Raw genomic sequence first — 18,912 nt, forward strand, 5'->3', positions numbered from 1 at the left:
GGGCTAGGGGCCAGGTCTGGTTACTACCGTTTATGTCAGAACCGGTGCCATCATGGCACCGGACACCGGTACCCATCCCTACTAATGAATGTTAATGCTTGGAAATAGGACATCTCCTGATGAGATGATGCACATCAATACACTGCTGGTGTGAACACTTACATACAAGAGAAAACAATGGACGCAGGTGTAGCAATGGGTAACGCGGCGTTGTCTTACCCATCACTGCTCAGGAGGACTCATGTTTGAGTCATGATCAAATCATTATTTAAAGGAAGAAAGCAAAAACTGTCATTATGAACAACTCGGCAATGATTTTGCCGGTATTAAACACAATATGTGTGATTATGGAGCGCTGGAGAAGACTGAAGAACATTTATCCACCACTCATCCACCCGTGGCAGATGTGAGGCGGTCTAGTTGTTTACTGAAAAACACAAAATCTTCCTGCAAAAGTCTCCACGATTATTTATGTATGACTCGTATTATATAACCACCGATATGCGCTCTACCCTGATATTTGCTGTGCGGCATGATGGCACCATAATATATGGTGTTATTCAACACCTTATATATATGTACATGCTGATTTGAGCTTTCGTGTATATTGGACTTCATGGAAAACAATATGAGGAGGAAAAAGAATGAACTTTTATCTCATTTTTTTTTTTTTTTTATGTAACACTAAAGGCATGTTATAAAATGCAGTATTCAACTAGGGTACTGTGCAAAAGTCTAGAGTTACCCTGCATTTCTTCACATTTTGCTTTCATACTTTTCAAAGTGGTCTTGAGACATAATTCTCAAGTTTTTGTGAAGGTCTTTCAAATTTTTGGGGGGGAAATGGCTGCTTTTTCACTCATTTTCAGTCCAGCCCACGTACCTCCATCTTTTTAGGAGGAATGTTTTGGGGTGTTTTTTTTTTTATTAAGCAACAGCTTAATTTTTCAGAGATAATAAACACAAAGTCAATGCAATAAAAGCATAACTGGATAGAAAAACACACAAAGCCCCGACCTTAATATTATTGATGCAGTGTGGGATTGTCTTGACAGAGAACACAACAAACAGCAGTCAACATCCAAAGAAGAGTTTTCAATGTTCTTCAAGAAGCCTGGACAGCTGTTACAAGAACGTTTACATAAGACCGGCTGTGTTGAAGAATAAAGGTGATGATATTAATTACTGACTTGCAATTAAATTAAATTCTATTCAATTCAATTTTATTTATACAGCGCCAAATCACAGCAACAGTCGCCTCGAGGCGCTTTATATCGTAAGGTAGACCCTACAAAAATACATACTGAGAAAAACCCAACAATTATATGACAAATGATGTCTGTCTCCTGAATCCAAACTGGAAGCTGGTTCCATAGAAGAGGGGTCTGAAAACTGAAGCCTCTGCTTACCTTTCAAGCACATTAAAATTTATACAATCTTTTTCTTGGCCTATAAACTATATTTCCATAGTTTCAATAAATCCATGCACCCACTCATAGGAAAATATAAAGAAATATAACTTAGGAAGGAGAGCAGAAAACTTTTTCAGAACACTGTAAATTGTTCTTGCATTTAACCAAACCAACACTGAATGTACCCACTCAACCTTTATTACTACTAAAACATACACAAAGTAGCTTCGGCTCATTTTCACCCACACCATCCTGCAAGGCACCCAATGTGCATGAGACCAGTCCCCGAGAAATGCACGATTTGTTTTCTTTTAGAGAAGCTGTGGCTGTAATCTATAGTGTAGCTATTTTAGTGTTTTAATGAGCTGGCTTCTTTAGGGGGAAGCAAAAGGCACAATGCTGAAAAACCAATGTTGATGTGTTTTGTTTTACTGGATTTGTTGGCAGTAAGAATTTGCTAAATAGGTCCATTTTTAAAGCTTTAATCTGAGATAAGATTAGGGTTTCTATGAATAAAGAATAATATACTTTTGCAGTGGGTGCAATTTTTTAAATAAACCCGATGATCTACTGTTTACTTCAAACCATCACCAGGTTTTGTGAACCAAAATCTAAATTTTTTTTTAGATCATCAGTAATTGATTTATGAGATTTTTAATCGACCGTGTTAGCAACTCTCAGCGCATGTCAGGAAAACTCACCTTGCTCCCATTTGCTCACTAAGTACACCACTGATGTGACTCCATGTGGCTTTATCTGTGTTTACAGCTAAACAGCTTAATCTCATTAAACTGTGACTCGACTTTAAAGCGCTGCATAAAAATGATCTCGGAGGCATCAAACTGTCGTCACTTCAAAAGCCATTACTGAAGCTCGACGGTGCAGAAAACTGCAGATTTTCAAGTCACAACATGGAGGAAACGCAGCCTCCTCGAAACGAGACGAGCTGAGATAGCTAATACGCTGTTTCATAGCAGGGCTCTTTGCTGCTTTAGTTCAGTTACTCATTTATATAATATGAAACAGTATTGTGGAAAACGTTACAGCATTAATGTCACGTTGATAGAAGAAAAAAAGATGTGTACAATCTCCAAATTGACTAAGACTTGGCTTAAGTCCTGATTAAAAAACGATATATAACAGAGAACATTTACATTTAAATAAAGTTCTGCTGTAAGACGGAGATGGTTTTCATTTTAGACTAAGAAAAGTCTAAGTGGTTAATATTATGCACAAAATACAGAAATACTTATTGTATTGTTATATATTTTTTTTTAAAGAATTTTAATTTGTTTTATCATTTTGATTTGAAGTCTTCACTATAAAGCAGGATTAGGAGCTTATTAGGAGTAAATTCAGGTGTGACTCTGCATTTTCAGGGTTGCAATGATGGTTCAGGTATGATTTGTGTTGGACTTTGAGTTTTAAGATTAGTGGTTAAGGTCAGAGTTTCAGTGTAAAACCATCTCGAGGTGTCATATTTTCACTCAGCATTTAATTTACATTATGCGTTAAGTGTTGAACAGATTGTTTGCTCAGGAAATATGTTCTGTATTTATCAACATGTCTTTCCACATTTTATAAAAACGACTCAGTGAAGCCGTGCTCTAAAGCTTTGTTGTGATGCTGGGAATGAATGAATGTTTCTCTCTTTTTTGTCACAGCAGTGTTGCGATTTGCTGTAAGACGTTTCAGGTTCGTTACACATTTTAATGCCTGGGTTAACGGAGAAAGGCGATAACCACCGCCACTGTGATACCCCTTTATCTTCACTAAGGTTTTAGGTTTTGTCAAGTCAGCTTAAGTAAAGAGAGCTTGGCTATGTTGCACTTGCTTTGCAGTGCAGCCCTCAGGTTACGTTCAAGATCAACATGCACAAAATCATCACTGACCTACCAAATTTGTATTTTCTTGATGAACATCCACAAGAAATACAGATCCTTAGAAACAATTGTAAAACTTAAAAAACCCCAATAAGTCTTAATATTGACAATTGTTAAAACGGGTAAATCAACTTTCTTACCCTCACATGGTTTAACACCCCCAACGTTGCAGGTGAAAGAATAGAGCATGTTAAAAGAAAACATCTAAGCAACACACGTTTGATGCAATACAAAACTAATTACAGTCAGATCTTAAAGATAGAATGAAGATATTGATGAGTCTTAACTCATCAATATCTTCATTCTTACATGTTTCTCTAGCTTACTTTTCTTGATTTAAATAACCTTTGCTAACAGTTTTACCACTTTTCCAGTCAAAGTGCTTTGAGTGCACACACATTCACACAGCATTTCTTTTAACATTTAAAAAGTTTTTAATACTTAACCCCACTTTTTACACACTGCTATTACTGAATAGCTTGTAATATGCATTTGCTTATTACAGCAAATACACTGGTGTGGAGCCAGATGCTGCTGTCAGAAAGACAAACGGGCATCAGGAAATGTTTCCGGACATTTATCAACATGCAAACTTTTTTTTTTTCTTTGCAGTTTTTTTATGGACAACATAATGCATAAAAAGACCCATGGGGTGATTTGGAAATGGTGCCATTACACTGTTTGTCCAACAGAGCAGCTCTAAAGTCACAGTTTACATGCAGCTACTCTCAGCTGAGAGGAGGAGGTGACAAGTGTTGTCTTTGCAGTTTGCAAAATTCACTGCTGGTGAAAAAACAGCGATGCCATAATTTAATTAACTGTAAAGATTAACAGCAGATATAATGTCATAATTATTACACACTAAAATGCAAGGCTCTGTTGTGGCCTACCAGAATCAAATATTAACATCCAACATGTATAAAGTCACTTTGGAAATTATACCACAGAGAATTATGAGCTGAATCTGCAGCATCACCTGGTTTTGCAAGTTTTTATCAGGTTTTGGCCTCATTGTTGAGAACTCCTACGGTTGCCTTTGATTGCAAGCAGAAGCTCTCTGCAAGAAAAAAAAAGCCTGTGAGCCCAGCCTGTGGAGGATTTAGCAGCTAAAGAGGAGTCGACAGGAAGTAAATACTTACCTTGACTCGGCGCTTCATTTGGTAGTCCCTAGTCACCATAATTTTCAGATGCCTAATATTCTTTGTAATTGTTTTTGCTTCATATCCCAATTTCCTCTGGATTTTATATCCACACACTCAAATGAGTTGTGATAACTCTGAAAAGAGGTTAATGCTAAACATGTTTACATTCAGATGAGCACAACTCAGAAATTGGGAGAAATAAAGGAAGAAGATGTTTTCTGAAAATGTTCCAATAAGTAATCCCCCCCAAAAAACGCAGCAGCTGAGCAACAGAGCTATAGAGTTTATCTCAGATTTTCTAATTCACTGGGACAGCAAACAACCAAGCAGGTCAAAAAATAAATACAGCCGTTACATCACAAGTGCCATTTGCTCTGTTGTGCTGCAGATGTTTTTCCTCCTTTTACTGCAGAACTTTCATTTTGAACTCCTCTGCCTTCTGGCAGTCAAAGCCTTTTAAGGCCATCTGACATTTTTTTAAAAAAGAAACATTATTATGTTGACATTACTGTTTTTAAAAACAGCGAAACTCTGCGCTTGGGTGTAAATTTTGATGCCAGCTGTCAAACTAGAAGTTAACAAACTCTTTAAATACAAAGATACATTTCATAGATCAATTATCAATCAAAATTTTCATTTTATTGATAATTTCAATCATTTTACAGCTACACATTTGGAGAAAAGAAGGACCTGGATTCTAATCTAGTCTGGGCCCCTCTGTGTAAAGCAGGAGTCTCAAACTCACGGCCTGGGGGGCCACTTGCAGCCCATGTCACCCCTACTTGTGGCTCATATATTGATGTGAAGAGATATGATGCAATTTGGCCCTTGAAGTTACTTTTTTGTTAGGGAGGATTTGTTTGTTGTTGAGTGCAATGTTAAAAGAATTTCTTTAAAAAGCCCAAAAATGATTTAATATGACGGTAATATGAGCAGAGAGCACAAACATGCTGAGGGATTGGCTGTGTTAACTCAGCAAAAGTTATTTGTAAAGAAAACAGTTTTCACTGGCAGTCAAAAACTAATGTGTACACTTATGTCTGCATTTTTATTTTGTTAAATACAAACAAAATTATAGCAGATGTGCTGCCACGTGTCTGGCCAGAGAGAATACCAATTTGTTTATTAGGTAGTTCAATGAAAGACTTCAGTTAAGAGTGAGAAAGAAATGTGTTCACGTTTGCAGTTTTGTCCTGTTGTCCTGGGTGGCTGTAGGAGGCAGAGCAGGTCACCTACTGATCGGAAGGTTGGTGGTTCGATCCCTGGCTCCTCCAGTCTGCATGTCAAGTATCCTTGGGCAAGATACTAACCCTAACTTGCTCTCCGATGCATCCATCGGAGTATGAATGTGTGAATGTACTTAGAAAGCACTATGTATAGATAAAGTGCTTGTGAGAATGGGTGAATGAGGCATGTTGTACAGAGCACTTTGAGTACTCCGGGAGAGTAGAAAAGCGCTATATAAGAATCAGTCCATTTATACAATATTTAAATTTTTTTTTTTAAAAACTCCTACATTTTCAGAAATTTTGGAGGGTTTTTTTGTACTACTTGAACAGTCTTTCTAGCACTGAGGGTTAGGGGTTAGGGAAAATCAGTCTTGGTGTTTGCCACAGACCCATCTGAGCTGAGGTTGGTCCCTGAGGTCTGTCGGCTCTAACGTGGAGATCCAGCTGCACTGGCAGGCGTACGCCCGCAAGCCTCTCCTCTTCTTCAGCTTGGTTCCAAGCTTCTGACGTTCCGGCATGTTGTTCCTGCCGGCAGAGAAAGACAGACAGTGAACTTTAATCGTTACAGGGATAAGACCTTACCCTTCCAGCTGCAGCCCTGCAGACAGTCTGCTGGAAGGACAAAATATCTGACATGCACAGATGAAAGTGAGAGAAAAAAAGGATTCTTGCCCTTAAGGAACTTTTAAGCTATGATGCCAAAGTATAGCGACAATAAAGGAATCTTTATCATATGAAACACACTGGCCGACTGGTTCCATTTCTGTGTTTCCAGCAGCTCAGGCAGTGTTTTCATCACACAGCCTCTGACAGACTTCACCAAGGGGAAAATCTAGCAGCTTTAGAGACAGTTTGTAATTTTAAAAAAAATGTTCTTTGGACACAAACACCACTTTAAACTGATGTCAGTGTTGCTCTGTAACTGGTAGATGGGTACACTCAGTACCTCAGTTTGCTCACAAAGCAACCTCAATTTGTGCAGTCATGGAATCCACAGGATGTTGGAAACAATCCTTTGAGTTTGACACAATGCCATCACATAATTTCTTCAGAGTTGATACAACCGTCCGTTTTAATGCATCACCAGAGCTCTTTGTTATGTTTCAAGAAACCAGTCTGACATGACTTTTGCTCATGCTGGAAGCAGCCACTAAACATGGAAAATTATTTCCTTATAAGAATGAACATGATGGATGACAATAGGGCGACCGTGGCTCAGGGGGTTGGGAATCGCATCTGTAACCGGAAGGTCGCCGGTTCGATCCCTGGGCTCTCTGTCCTGGTCGTTGTGTCCCTGGGCAAGACACTTTACCCTACTGGTGTTGGCCAGAAGGCGATGGCGCGATATGGCAGCCTCGCTTCTGTCAGTCTGCCCCAGGGCAGCTGTGGCTACAACTGTAGCTGCCTCCACCAGTGTGTGAATGTGAGAGTGAATGAATAGTGGTATTGTAAAGCGCTTTGAGGGTCTCGAAAAGCGCTATATAAATCCAATCCATTATTATTAATAAACAGAAAGGCTGCAGCATTCCAGTAATTAATTAAAAGTAGATAGAAGTTAAAGTACACTTCTACTTCTTTGTTTTCAATCATGTATACACTGTTACAATGATGTATCCTCCATGACAAATATCATCCATATAGTAACCTTTCCAAAAACACAAACAATAATACCAACCTATACTGTGTCAGTTTGGGTTAAAGTAGGGGCCCATTCTTCGTACCTCGCTAAGTAAGTTAGCTGGATTTGATTGTTGACGATTTCGCGTGATCTTGGATCGTTCGGTTCCCCGAAGCTCATCCGGGACTTGCTGTCATAGCAACAGTAAGCGTAAACCTGCTCGGGAGCAGGTTTACTTTATGTAAACAAGATTAGATCGCGGCCACGCAGGTATGTCCGCTTCATTCATACGAAAGCAACAGCGATATTCCACCACTGTTTCACCATAAATAAATAACATCAGTGTAACTAAAGATAATGCAGCACTTGATCCTTTTATTGATTTCACACAGATACATACAGGTCATTCCCTAAAATATGGCAGCCTGGCTTCTGTCAGTCTGCCCCAGGGCAGCTGTGGCTACAACCGTAGCTGCCTCCACCAGTGTGTGAATGTGAGAGTGATTGAATAGTGGCATTGTAAAGCGCTTTGGGTGCCTTGAAAAGCGCTATATAAATCCACTCCATTATTATTGTTATTATTAAATTACTTACGAGTTTAATTTGTCAGCAACTTTCTGCCAGCCCTCTCTCCTTGCTTTTGCAGCCTTTGCAGTGTTCCCTTGCGTTTTAATTAAACTCTGAAACTCCTGAAATCCCTCACTCAAGAGTTCTTGCTCTGCTGCCGAAAAATACTGAGCGCGCTCCTTCGACATTTTCGCCGACCAATCAGAGGGTTGCCAATCAATGTTTCTACTATCGATGCGTAGCCCCTTTTACGACACCCAGTGATCTCACATTACTTCATCCAGCTGTACTAATCGTCAACAGCAGGTGTGTTTGGAGAACCGGATTAGCGAGCTCACGGTTAGCGCGATGATTTGGTCTTGGATGTGTCATTTGATCTTGGATGTAGTAAGCGACGTAAGAAGAACGGGCCCCAGGTCTTTTCACTTTTACATCAGCGGATCTTACATCCGTCAGTACTGAAACTCTGCAACTTAGGAAACACTGAGTTAAAGTCCTGGCTTTAGCATGAGGAGAGAAAAAAATGTGAATTTTAATATCCTTACATAGAATAACATCATGAAATTGAATGGGCTAGATAAAGGAATCAAAGTCATTCATCGGAAATAACTATATAATGACTTATTTTTTATCTTTTAAATATACAGTGATTAACAACCACCAGTGCCCACAAACTCTTTAATCAAACCTTTTCATGTTTCCAAATTTCCAAAAAAAGCTGAAAAGAAAATAGTAAAGCACATTATCATTATTTTTTGAATAGATGGATGCATGGATGATTACTTTTTGATGAAGATGCTAAATTACAGTTCTTTGTTAGTTTTAGTTGTTAAATGTCTGGGTTGATATATTTCTGAGAGGTCCAAAGTGCCGGCTCTAATTTGGGTAGAAAAACACGAATTTGGTTTGTTATTTGCTTATAAATGCAAATGTCATTTTTAGGTTTAAACAAGTCTTTGACCGATTTCTGAATTTTTTGTATTTCTTTGTTTTTATGACAGGTGGTCGAATATATGTGTTAAGCACTGCGTTAAACACTGTAATTAAATATGAAACATTTGATTTAGACATGAAAACGTAAAATCAAACATATTTAAAGTTTACACCGGTAATAGTCCAATATGAATAATCCTGACCCACTGACCTAGATTCATCTATAACAGTACCCTGATCTTCGCTAAATAAAAATGCATGCTTCTGCGTGACAAATGAATACAGACAGTCATTAACATTACGCTCAAGTGTACTTAACATGTATTTTCCTCTAGCTTTGTGCTGTTTGAGGTTGATGTTTTTTTAACTTCTGCTTTATGCTTGAAATAAAATCTGCGTCATGCAGGTCACCCCATAATAATTTATGAGTAGAAAATTATGCAAACAATTCTAAATTTGCATACTGTGCCACTCCCTTTTGCTTTTAAAATTATAGGCACAGCAGACATGCACTTCCATCACTGTTAATGTCCTGGTGTAAGCCTCTTAATTAAGAAGAAACAACAACCGTGTGGGTAGTAATGGATGCATAAGCTACACATGACCAGGCAAATGTCAAATTAGTGTGAAAGGAAAATCACCTACTCAGACCACTGAGGACAGAAAACACGATATTCCTCATTAACAAATTATGGGTAAACTACTTAATGTACTATTCAGACAAAAACAATGAATTTAATTCGTTCAACACAGATCAAGTGTGAAATTAAATTACAGCTCGGTAGCTTAACCCTCCAGTAAAATGTGTTTGAATAGATTATAGCATAACTTTTATTTTAATCTGTCACCAGGTCTGTAAAAAAAAAAAAGTAAATTTGCATGTGAATATGTTTTCCCTACATTTACATTTAGAGGCTATGAAGTGCATATGTACATGCCTCCGATGTGATGTTTCTATTAATTTTTTTTTTAAACTTCACCTTTTGTAGCTGAAAGGTCGAAACTCTACTCCTAACGGACTGAAGCTTTATTGAGGATAACACTGACGTGATGACATGAAGGGCAAACTCATCATCCTGAGTGCTCCTGAGTGCTTCAAAGTGCTCTGAACCTAAAATCACACTAAAAGTAAATTGCACACTTGTGGAGTAAAAACATTGCTAAGTGCTGACATGCCATTGGTGTGGACGTATATCTTTGGGTATATCCTGGTGTGAAAACTTGACACATTTACAGCCTTCTTAACATCTCATAATGTCTTTCCAAGCACTAAAAGCCTTCTGGACACATACATTTAGGTTTCCTGCACTTTCCAGTGAAAAACACTTTAAGACCGTCTTAAGCTTCACAGAGCCAGCTTCACCGTTTCTATATACTCTGGAAACCTTTCATAATCAGAGGATTTCTGGTGTTTTACCCGCACACTAACAACAACTCATTTAGATGTATTAGATCTTTTGTGTATGTACTTATATATTAATTCCGATATTACTCATAAATCACCACCTACCCACCTACCTATCGATCGATCTATCCTACATGCATATCTGTGTTGTCTTTCAGAAGGAAACTATATAGACCCAAGCACCAAACAGCTCCTCTATTACAACTTTATATTTTATGTCACGAGATTGAGAATATCTCCCTTCTACTTAGCAGAAGTTAGGTGAAAAGATGTAGAAGACAACTTTGATGGGCATCTAAACAAAAGCCTTTTTATCAAAAAAAAAATTGAAGGAAACATTTTCTCTGCAGTCTTCAAGACTACAAGGCAGCAGATCTAACCACAGCCACATCATGCTTACTATTGTGGGAACCACAAGTTTTTAATTCCCAGACTTCCATGCAAATAAGCTCACCATGCAGTATAGGCGTAACCCCATGGGAAACATGCTTTGCTTTGGACAAAGACTGGATTTAAAACTGTAGTTACATATTTGCCTAACAGGTGAAAGACCCCTCATATGAAACACCAATCTCTTGGGCAGCTGTGTCAGGAAGGGCATCTGCTGCAAAAATCTGCCAGATTAAGCGTGTGGAGATAACTGCTGTGGTGACCCATTGTGAATAAGGAGCACCTGAAAGTAGCTTTATGTGTGATCTAGACATCTACTAAACTTTCACCTCTGAACCACAATGAACATGATTTTAATCTCGACAGCTCTGTACCATTTACACACCCTTTCAGACCCATAATCAACAGAAAATTGCTCAGTGGGATATGGATGACTGGCTGAAATTAGGTTGAATTCGTGTTAGTGTAAAGGCCTGAAATGCCAACCTTTCTCTTTTCAACTCAATTCAGATTTATTTTTAAAAGAGACTTAATCCACAAAATAATGTCCATAGACATCTGGTACATGGGGGAGCAATTTTTCTTCATTAATGAGGTTATTTTGTTTCCATTGTCAAAGTGAGAATATGTCTAGATTGAGTTTCCCTTATTCGGAAAGGATCAGATGGAATGCTTTAAGATCACATTGCCAACTGATGCAAATCAATTCCGTTTTTGAGGAATTAAGGCAATTTTATAAGGATGGTACTGGACCAGAATTTCACCATCAGCTAATCTACTAACAAATTTGACTTCAATCAAATCTCCAATAATATTAAAAGAAATGTAGAAACAATCATGAATCAGTGTCTTAGCACCATCAGCCCTAACCCAATTTCCCTCGGGATGAATAAAGTATTATCAATCAATCAGTTTACACCTACGTATTTCCAGCTATTGAAATGGAAGAGAATCGATCAACTTGAAAAGAGAAAGTCACCTGCAAACAGTAGAACAATGCAGTCACACCATGTGCAGATACAAATGCTGGCAACGACATCATCCACACTGTAGGCTCTCCATACATTCGACACAGACGTTAATCAGCCTCAGTGTTCAGTTAAACCCTCAGTTCCTTTATTTATTTATTTATTTGCCTTTACAGTAGCTCTCAAACTTTTACTCAAATACTTACTTTACTTAAATAATGGTCAGACACCTTAGTCTCACTTCATACTTTTCACCTGATTATCCGTGGCCCATTAGTGTGACCCGCCATAGTCTAAGAACCGCCGCTATAACGAGTGACAGCGTCACCAGAAGTCAACCTTTGCCCCTCCTGTAGCTGCACGTGCGGACAAAATGACACCATTACCCGTTGTAACATTAATGGACGTCACCTGTGTGCTGTTATCTGAATGGCTTTAGTATTAAAATTATGGAAAGCTCATTTCTCACATCATCATCCATCCATCCATTCGCTTCCGCTTATCCTTTTCAGGGTCGCGGGGGGCGCTGGAGCCTATCCCAGCTGTCATAGGGCGAGAGGCGGGGTACACCCTGGACAGGTTGTCAGTCTGTCGCAGGGCCAACACACAGGGACAGACAACCATTCGCACTCACATTCACTCGCACATTCACACCTAGTGACAATTTGGATTTTCCAATTAACCTATCCCCACAAGCTGCATGTCTTTGGACGGTGGGAGGAAGCCGGAGTACCCGGAGAGAACCCACGCAAACACGGGGAGAACATGCAAACTCCACACAGAAAGACCCCGGCCTGATGGTGGAATTGAACTCAGGACCTTCTTGCTGTGCGGCAACAGTGCTAACCACCGTGCTGCCATCACATCATCATAAGTAGATAAAAGCATGAGGATGAACCTGTTTGTGTAGTTCAAACTGCATTCACAATATCACATATTACTAATTATTTATGTCCTCATGAACTTTGTTTTCATATATTTTCTGAGCAACAGAAAGAAATCTATGAACTGGGATGTAAACACAAGCAACAAGAGTAAAAACAGACTGGTGCTTGTCTGACAAGTAGCACGACTCACAGATAACTAAGACATTATGTGAATTCTGTCAAGAGAAAGTTTACAGAAAGAAAACCTAATATGCTCACATTTATATAACTGTGATACTCAGTCTGTAAGCTTGTACCAGCAGTCTGCTTAGTTTATAGTTTTCTGGAGAGGCTTAACAAGGGTGTGGGAGTAGGATAGTGTGGTTGTTTATATTCTAGTCACAAAGATCTGCAGATGCTGAGTTGTTTCCATTGGGGAAAGATAACTGCTCTTATCAGTCATTAGGACTGTGGGTGGATTAATGAGGGCTGACCATGTTTTACAATGTGCCCTGTTCTACTTTACTCAGAGTTCAGCTCGTCTAGAAGGAAAAAAAACAAAAACATATACATTTAAAAGTAGCTCCACAGAACATTACTGCCCCCGTCTGGTCAAGCACAAAAACCCAATAAATCTTGAGAAAAAATAATAATATAATTTTCTTAAAACGCATAAACATTTAAATTCAATTTTTATGCCATGTGATTCGTTTTTATATTGCGCCAATTCAAAAACGGTCACCTTAAGGTGCTTTATGTGGTAAAGGTAATGACACCAACAAGTTCACTGTCCCAAATATGGGAACAAGTGAAAAACACTGTTTTGGTCGATGTAGCCATTCCATGCACTAAGACTGAAATACTGAGATACTGAAAGGGTTCTGTAATAGAGCAATGAAAGACTTTTATAATTCACTTACATACTTACAATGTGAGTAGACTATAATAATTAGAACATTCATTCAATATCCCCAAAAAATCCAGCCTTCCTGACATTATATGTGAGTAAGAGTTGTGGATAATTTGGAGTCTCACACTTAACAAGGTTGGTATTAAGATAAACATCCAGGAAATTCCTTATAAAATAATAAAAGGCAGCACAGAGGCTTTTAATACTGTAAAATAGGATTTCATGACTCATTCTTTTTTTTTATGTTATTTGGGTACAAATGTGTTTGCTCATACTTGATTGGCCAGTAAAGCCTCATTCCAGATGATGATGTCATGTTCAGAGTTTGTTTTTTTTTGTCCCTCTGCTGCATTAATAAAGTGGCCTCATTCAGTTTCACACTGTTACCTGTCAGAACAAGGCGCACAACTCAGTACGCGCACATCAAACAGCTAAAGTCCACAACAACTGATCTGCACTTATGTGTAACAGACTACTTTATCACTGCTCCCTGGCTTTGCGGGGAAGGTGGGGTGAATACAGTTGAAACTCACACAGGGGATCTCAGTGTGTGTGTGTTATGGATCATCAAATTGATGCCACATAAGTCGAAAAAGTGGTGAGAACAATGAAATGCTGTGCAAATTCACTTCTGTACAGCCCCACTGGTACTGGTTTGTAACCTAGGATCCCCAATAAGGACGACAATAAGTGTGTGTGTGTGTGTGTGTGTGTGTGTGTGTGTGTGTGTGTGTGTGTGTGTTGGGGGAGGGGGGTCACAAGATAAAACCGGTAGCAGGTTTAAAAATATGTATGGCAAATTTATAGACAAATATATCCTTTTCCTTGCAAGTTTTTGTATTTTGTTTTTATGTGTTCAAGAGGAAAAATGAAGCAGAAAAAAATCTGTTTTATCTGAAAAGTGATAAAACAGAATAGCTTGAGTCTCAAGAGACCAAGCTATTCTAGAGACTAAAATGCCAGAGTGGGGTCATTTTATTATACTTTTTCTGATGGCTTTACTCGTGTTTATCTCACCTCTAGTGTTTCATTTATATGTGACAGATATTCTAAAATGTTCTAATAGACTTAAACGTGACTGAAAACTAGAATTATGTAAAAAGTAATCAAAACATTTTCATCATCAACTTTAGCAACAAGCCTTATGCAGCTGCACATCCTACTATTCTAAGTCATCATAATTCCTGTAAAAAACTACGAAAGTTTCAATGAAAAGTTGCAGATAGAGTTCAAATATTTAAAAATAATCACTGCTGGGCTCGTAAATTATCCCGATCAATCACTTGAAGGTTATAGGCTGACCAAAAACCAAAGTTTTTAACAAGTACTAGCAGAGCACACTAAACTGCATATACAGTCTGTAGAGGCTAAGCTTGCGCTTGAAGCCAGTGAGGTGTTCGTGTGTCTACCTTAAATACATTCCCATAGACACACCATATGTAAAACACAAAAGGTGACCACTAGCGCCATACATAAGGAGCAATTTAAATCTGCTACTCGTGTTCCTCTTTAAAACTTCTTTAATCACGCATTTTCTTGTCAAAATGAGAAAAACATGGCATCGAGCCTGCAGACTCACCTGAGGAACAGGTAATCACAGGTTGAATCCCACTCACAGTCATCAAACATCAGCACCCGAAAGTCGCAGGATATACACCTCAGCTGGTCACATGATCTATTGGTATACAGTCAGTTATTATTTGCAATAGGCAATGAATACACACTATAGGTAATCACTCATTGGTCTATAATCATTTGAAAATGCACCGTGGTATAATTTATTTAAACTAATAAAAAGTATGTTGTGGATCCTAGAGTTCTACATCTTTATAAACCAGGACCAGACGAGACCTGACAGACGCTCTCAGTATGAAATTACTTTTTCACACCTCTTGGATGCGGCTGTTCCGACACCATTTGCGACAGAGCTCCCGCCAATAAAAACAGGACAGCACCTGGATGCAGAACACGCAGTGCAGATTGTGTCCAGACAAACAGAAAGAGCAAGAAAATCAAAATCCTGCATAAACAGGATACACAGCCTGAACAAACACACAACCTGGTTGTTACTTTTATATTTAATATAAAGACTTTTATCTGGCCACTGATACGCTTCCACATAATATGTTACTGACTTTTATCTTGGTTAACTATCCTTCATACACTGATTTAGTAAATATCCAAACTTATGGCACATGTAGAAATGCTAACTCGGAGACAAATGCAGTTTAACTTCCTTGCATCCTGTGATTATTGCATGCCTGCATGTTTTTGTTGTTTGTTTGTTTTTAATTTTGAATAAACTAAAAGACTTACTTTCTTCCTCCTGACTGAGATGGAAGCCTCTTTTCCACATGTGGCCCTTTAGGAAACTGCTCAGCCTAAAATGAAAGGTTAAAAAAAGAAAAGAAAAAAAGAGTTATTTCTTTCTTAAACTGTGAATAGAATTCAACCAAATAAAACCTACATTTATCGCCACCTGCTCCTCCCCATCCCTCTTGTGTATGTGTAGTTATAATCAAGTAGAGCTGTCACAAAGAGGACATTTGAAAACCCAGGTGTATGTTTATGGCTCTTACTGTTTATTCATAATGCAGGTAAAGACTTGGAGATGAGACAAGTGCATCATAATAATGTCTGACTGTGAAGGCAGAAGCTGAACCTAGATATCGGCACTTTACTTTAAGTGTTTCACATAATCGTATTCTTCCACCTGCCTCTTCTTAGAACCCGCTCCTGGTGCCTGAGCTGCATCCTCTTTGTACCAAACGTAGCTGGTCACAGCCAGTTTTAGTGTTGTGGGTCAGAGTGACCGAGTTTCCCTCTGTCAGAGGACCAGAGCGGCTGAGTCATGTGTTATTTAGAGGATCTGAAAAATAATTTGGACATAAGAATTTGAGCCGTACCTAAATTAATAGATTTTGCCCCCACTTGAAAAAAAAAATCCTTTGAGTATCTGGTTCTCCAGCTTGAAATGCTCCGATGTGTTTACCTGCTGGTCACTAACTTTCTTTTTATTGGTCAAATTGGTTGATCATAGCTTTTCTGTTAAATTGATGCTGAACTGAACAATTTCTAAGGCACAAAAGCAAAACAGAGGAAAAAATTCAACAAATTGCATTCGCAGGGAACTACAGTGTATTAGGAACAGATATTTCCTCTGTGTGTGTGTGTGTGTGTGTGTGTGTGTGTGTGTGTGTGTGTGTGTGTGTGTGTGTGTGTGTGTGTGTGTGTTTGGGGTTCTTTGTGGCAGCAATTTATTTAATTAGTGTAATTGTTTCATATAGCACATTTTTTGGCTTGGTCTTGCCTAATAAGTCAACTTGTCACATCATCCATTTAGTTAATAGCTGACACACATTAAATATTTGGAATTTTGTTACTGGAAACTGTGTATCCTCTACTTTTATTATATATTTTCCCTCACTTTCTGCAAAATTAACACGATTAGCTAATGCAACTCCTTTGAGAATAGTTTCAAACAATAATTTTCTGTTTTTTCCCCTCAGTATACCTGTCTATCAGCTCAATTATCCAAGTTAAGGCTACTACCTGCTTCATTCATTGGGCACTGTAAGACTGTGGTTCTCAAACTGTGGCTCATGAACAATCAGAGTACCGTACTTTCAAGCAACATTAGAGATTTATCAAAGTAACTTAAAGTTTTACCCTAAAAAGCGGTTCACTTCTTATAAGAATACACTGCGATGGTAACTTGTGCTGCAAATCAACACGTATAAAAATCACTTTTTGCTGACCAATCAGTTTCCTAAAAAGCAGTGACCACAGAAAAGTGGCACCTGGTGTGCTCTTCTGCAGCTGTAGCTCATCTGCTTCAAACTTTGATGTTTTGTGCATTTAGAGATGTTCATCTGCATTCCTGGTCTCACACAAGTGGTTTTTTGAGTAACTGTTGCCTTCCATTCAGCCCACAGCCTTAATCCTCTTACCTCTCTGGGTCAAGGCATTTTGACCCCGAAAACTGCTGCTCTCTGGATATTTTCTCTTTTCCAGAAAATTCTCTGCAAAGATGGTTGTGTAAGAAAATCCTAGCAGATCAGCGTTTTATGATATACGTAGACCAGCTAGACCCAGACCATGTCACCAATGACTATGCCACATTCAAAAATCACTAAAATCATCTTTCTTCTGATTCTCTGCTTGAACTTAAGGAGCTTGTCTAGACCATCAGCATGCTTAAATGCATTGACTGTATGCCGTGTGATTGGCTATTTAGATTGGATTTGCATTAACAACCACTTGACTGGTGTATACCTAATGAAATGGCTGGTGAATGTATATAGGGCCTTCCAAGGCTTACTGACTAAAGCACTAAACCACACATATTCCTATCAGGCACTGCTGACAAATGCCGGGTTGACTTATGAGGGTAATAACTACCTTTGTGTAAGTGCTTAACCTGAATGCAGATATTGAGATAAATAAATCTTGACATTTTGAACTTACTCTGTGGTCCTACACGAAAACAAACATGTGAAGTGAAACTAGTTGAATAAATATACTTATTGCTAAGGCTTGATAAAATCTCTGGGGCATGCCAGCCTGAGGGCCAACACCAGCTCTTGGTAAGATTTTATGAGGATCCTGAGCCTGACAAAGAAGAAAGAACAACTCTGCATTTCATTCATCCACTTCATCACTTCAGACATGATACAGCAGTGCAAAATAAGATTATGGGACCACAACGCAAGATTAAGTCTTCCTAACAATTTCAGATACAAGCAGTGCCAGCTCAGCATCAGTTAAAAACTTAAAGTATATGACAGCAGTGTGCCCCTCAATCATATGCAAGACTTAAAAAATGTTTTAAGGTGTAATTCACTTCTTGTAATTCACAGTTCTCTTTCCAGAATTCAGAACGGGTTCAAGTCAATCTTACCTTTGGCTGAGGGAAAGGACTGCAGTCTTCCTCCTGTAATTCCTCCAGCAGGGCGTCAATATCCTCAGTGACACTGTTCACTGACCGTTTAGGCTTTGTGGCACTAAATCAGAAACAAATACATGGATTAGTGTCTTGGGGTTGTAGCAGGTGCTGGTGACAGATATTAATGACTGTTTTTAAGAGCAAACCTCTGTATCTACAATAACCCATATTCTGCATATTTCGGCAGTTTCTAGTATAATTTGAAAACGCTGAAGTCATTGAATATAAACTGAACTGATCATTAAGTTTATTAAATTGTAGCAATGCATGGAAGCTGAAGTAATGCTCAGCTAACTTATACCTGACATGTGCTAGCCAAGTTAGCTTTGTTTACCCGTGCTTTTTCTGTCCGTCTTTGTCTTTCTCGTCTTTTCCAGCCACATTTGAGTTGGTGCGAGCCGCTGAGGACGCGATTGAAACGTTGCGACAAAACTTTTTCTCGACTTCATCCAGCAACTCGTCCAAATCTTCATCATCCATCGTAAAGAGTTCCTCCCACAGAATGCTGTACCCCCACCCCAGCTAATCAGCACAAGCTAGCGGCCGAAACCATGAGAGCGTTTATCGTTGCTAAGCAACAGCGGAACATAGCGGAAGCCGAACTGCGGAGTCTTCAAAATAAAAGTCTAAATCGACTCATGCTC

General features: G+C 38.7%; 1 protein-coding gene across 1 annotated transcript; it reads right to left on the reverse strand.

Moving 5' to 3' along the window:
• Positions 1 to 5,910: 5,910 nt before the first annotated feature.
• On the reverse strand, positions 5,911 to 18,857 carry cfap418 (cilia and flagella associated protein 418). The gene is made up of 6 exons (XM_085472035.1): positions 18,603 to 18,857; positions 18,224 to 18,326; positions 15,640 to 15,704; positions 15,213 to 15,278; positions 14,903 to 14,998; positions 5,911 to 6,191 (listed from the first exon to the last, which is right to left on the reverse strand). The coding sequence occupies exons 1-6, from the start codon at positions 18,746 to 18,748 to the stop codon at positions 6,032 to 6,034; spliced, it is 636 nt and encodes a 211-aa protein (XP_085328161.1). The 5' UTR covers positions 18,749 to 18,857; the 3' UTR covers positions 5,911 to 6,031.
• Positions 18,858 to 18,912: the final 55 nt, after the last annotated feature.

The sequence above is a fragment of the Copadichromis virginalis genome, linkage group LG11, assembly GCF_057382275.1.
Source record: "Copadichromis virginalis isolate Kocher_CV1m ecotype Utaka linkage group LG11, C_Virginalis_male_GT1.1, whole genome shotgun sequence".
Lineage (NCBI taxonomy): Eukaryota > Metazoa > Chordata > Actinopteri > Cichliformes > Cichlidae > Copadichromis > Copadichromis virginalis.

What these genes read in the sequence shown, in the direction of transcription:
- cfap418 (XM_085472035.1), bottom strand. Translation starts at nt 18,748, where the DNA reads ATGGATGATGAAGATTTGGACGAGTTGCTGGATGAAGTCGAGAAAAAG. An exon ending in GACGGACAGAAAAAGCACGG is followed by an intron (nt 18,327 to 18,602) that starts GTAAACAAAGCT and finishes TTTCTGATTTAG; the next exon opens with TGCCACAAAGCCTAAACGGT. An exon ending in TGTGATTACCTGTTCCTCAG is followed by an intron (nt 6,192 to 14,902) that starts GTGAGTCTGCAG and finishes CTCTGCCGGCAG; the next exon opens with GAACAACATGCCGGAACGTC.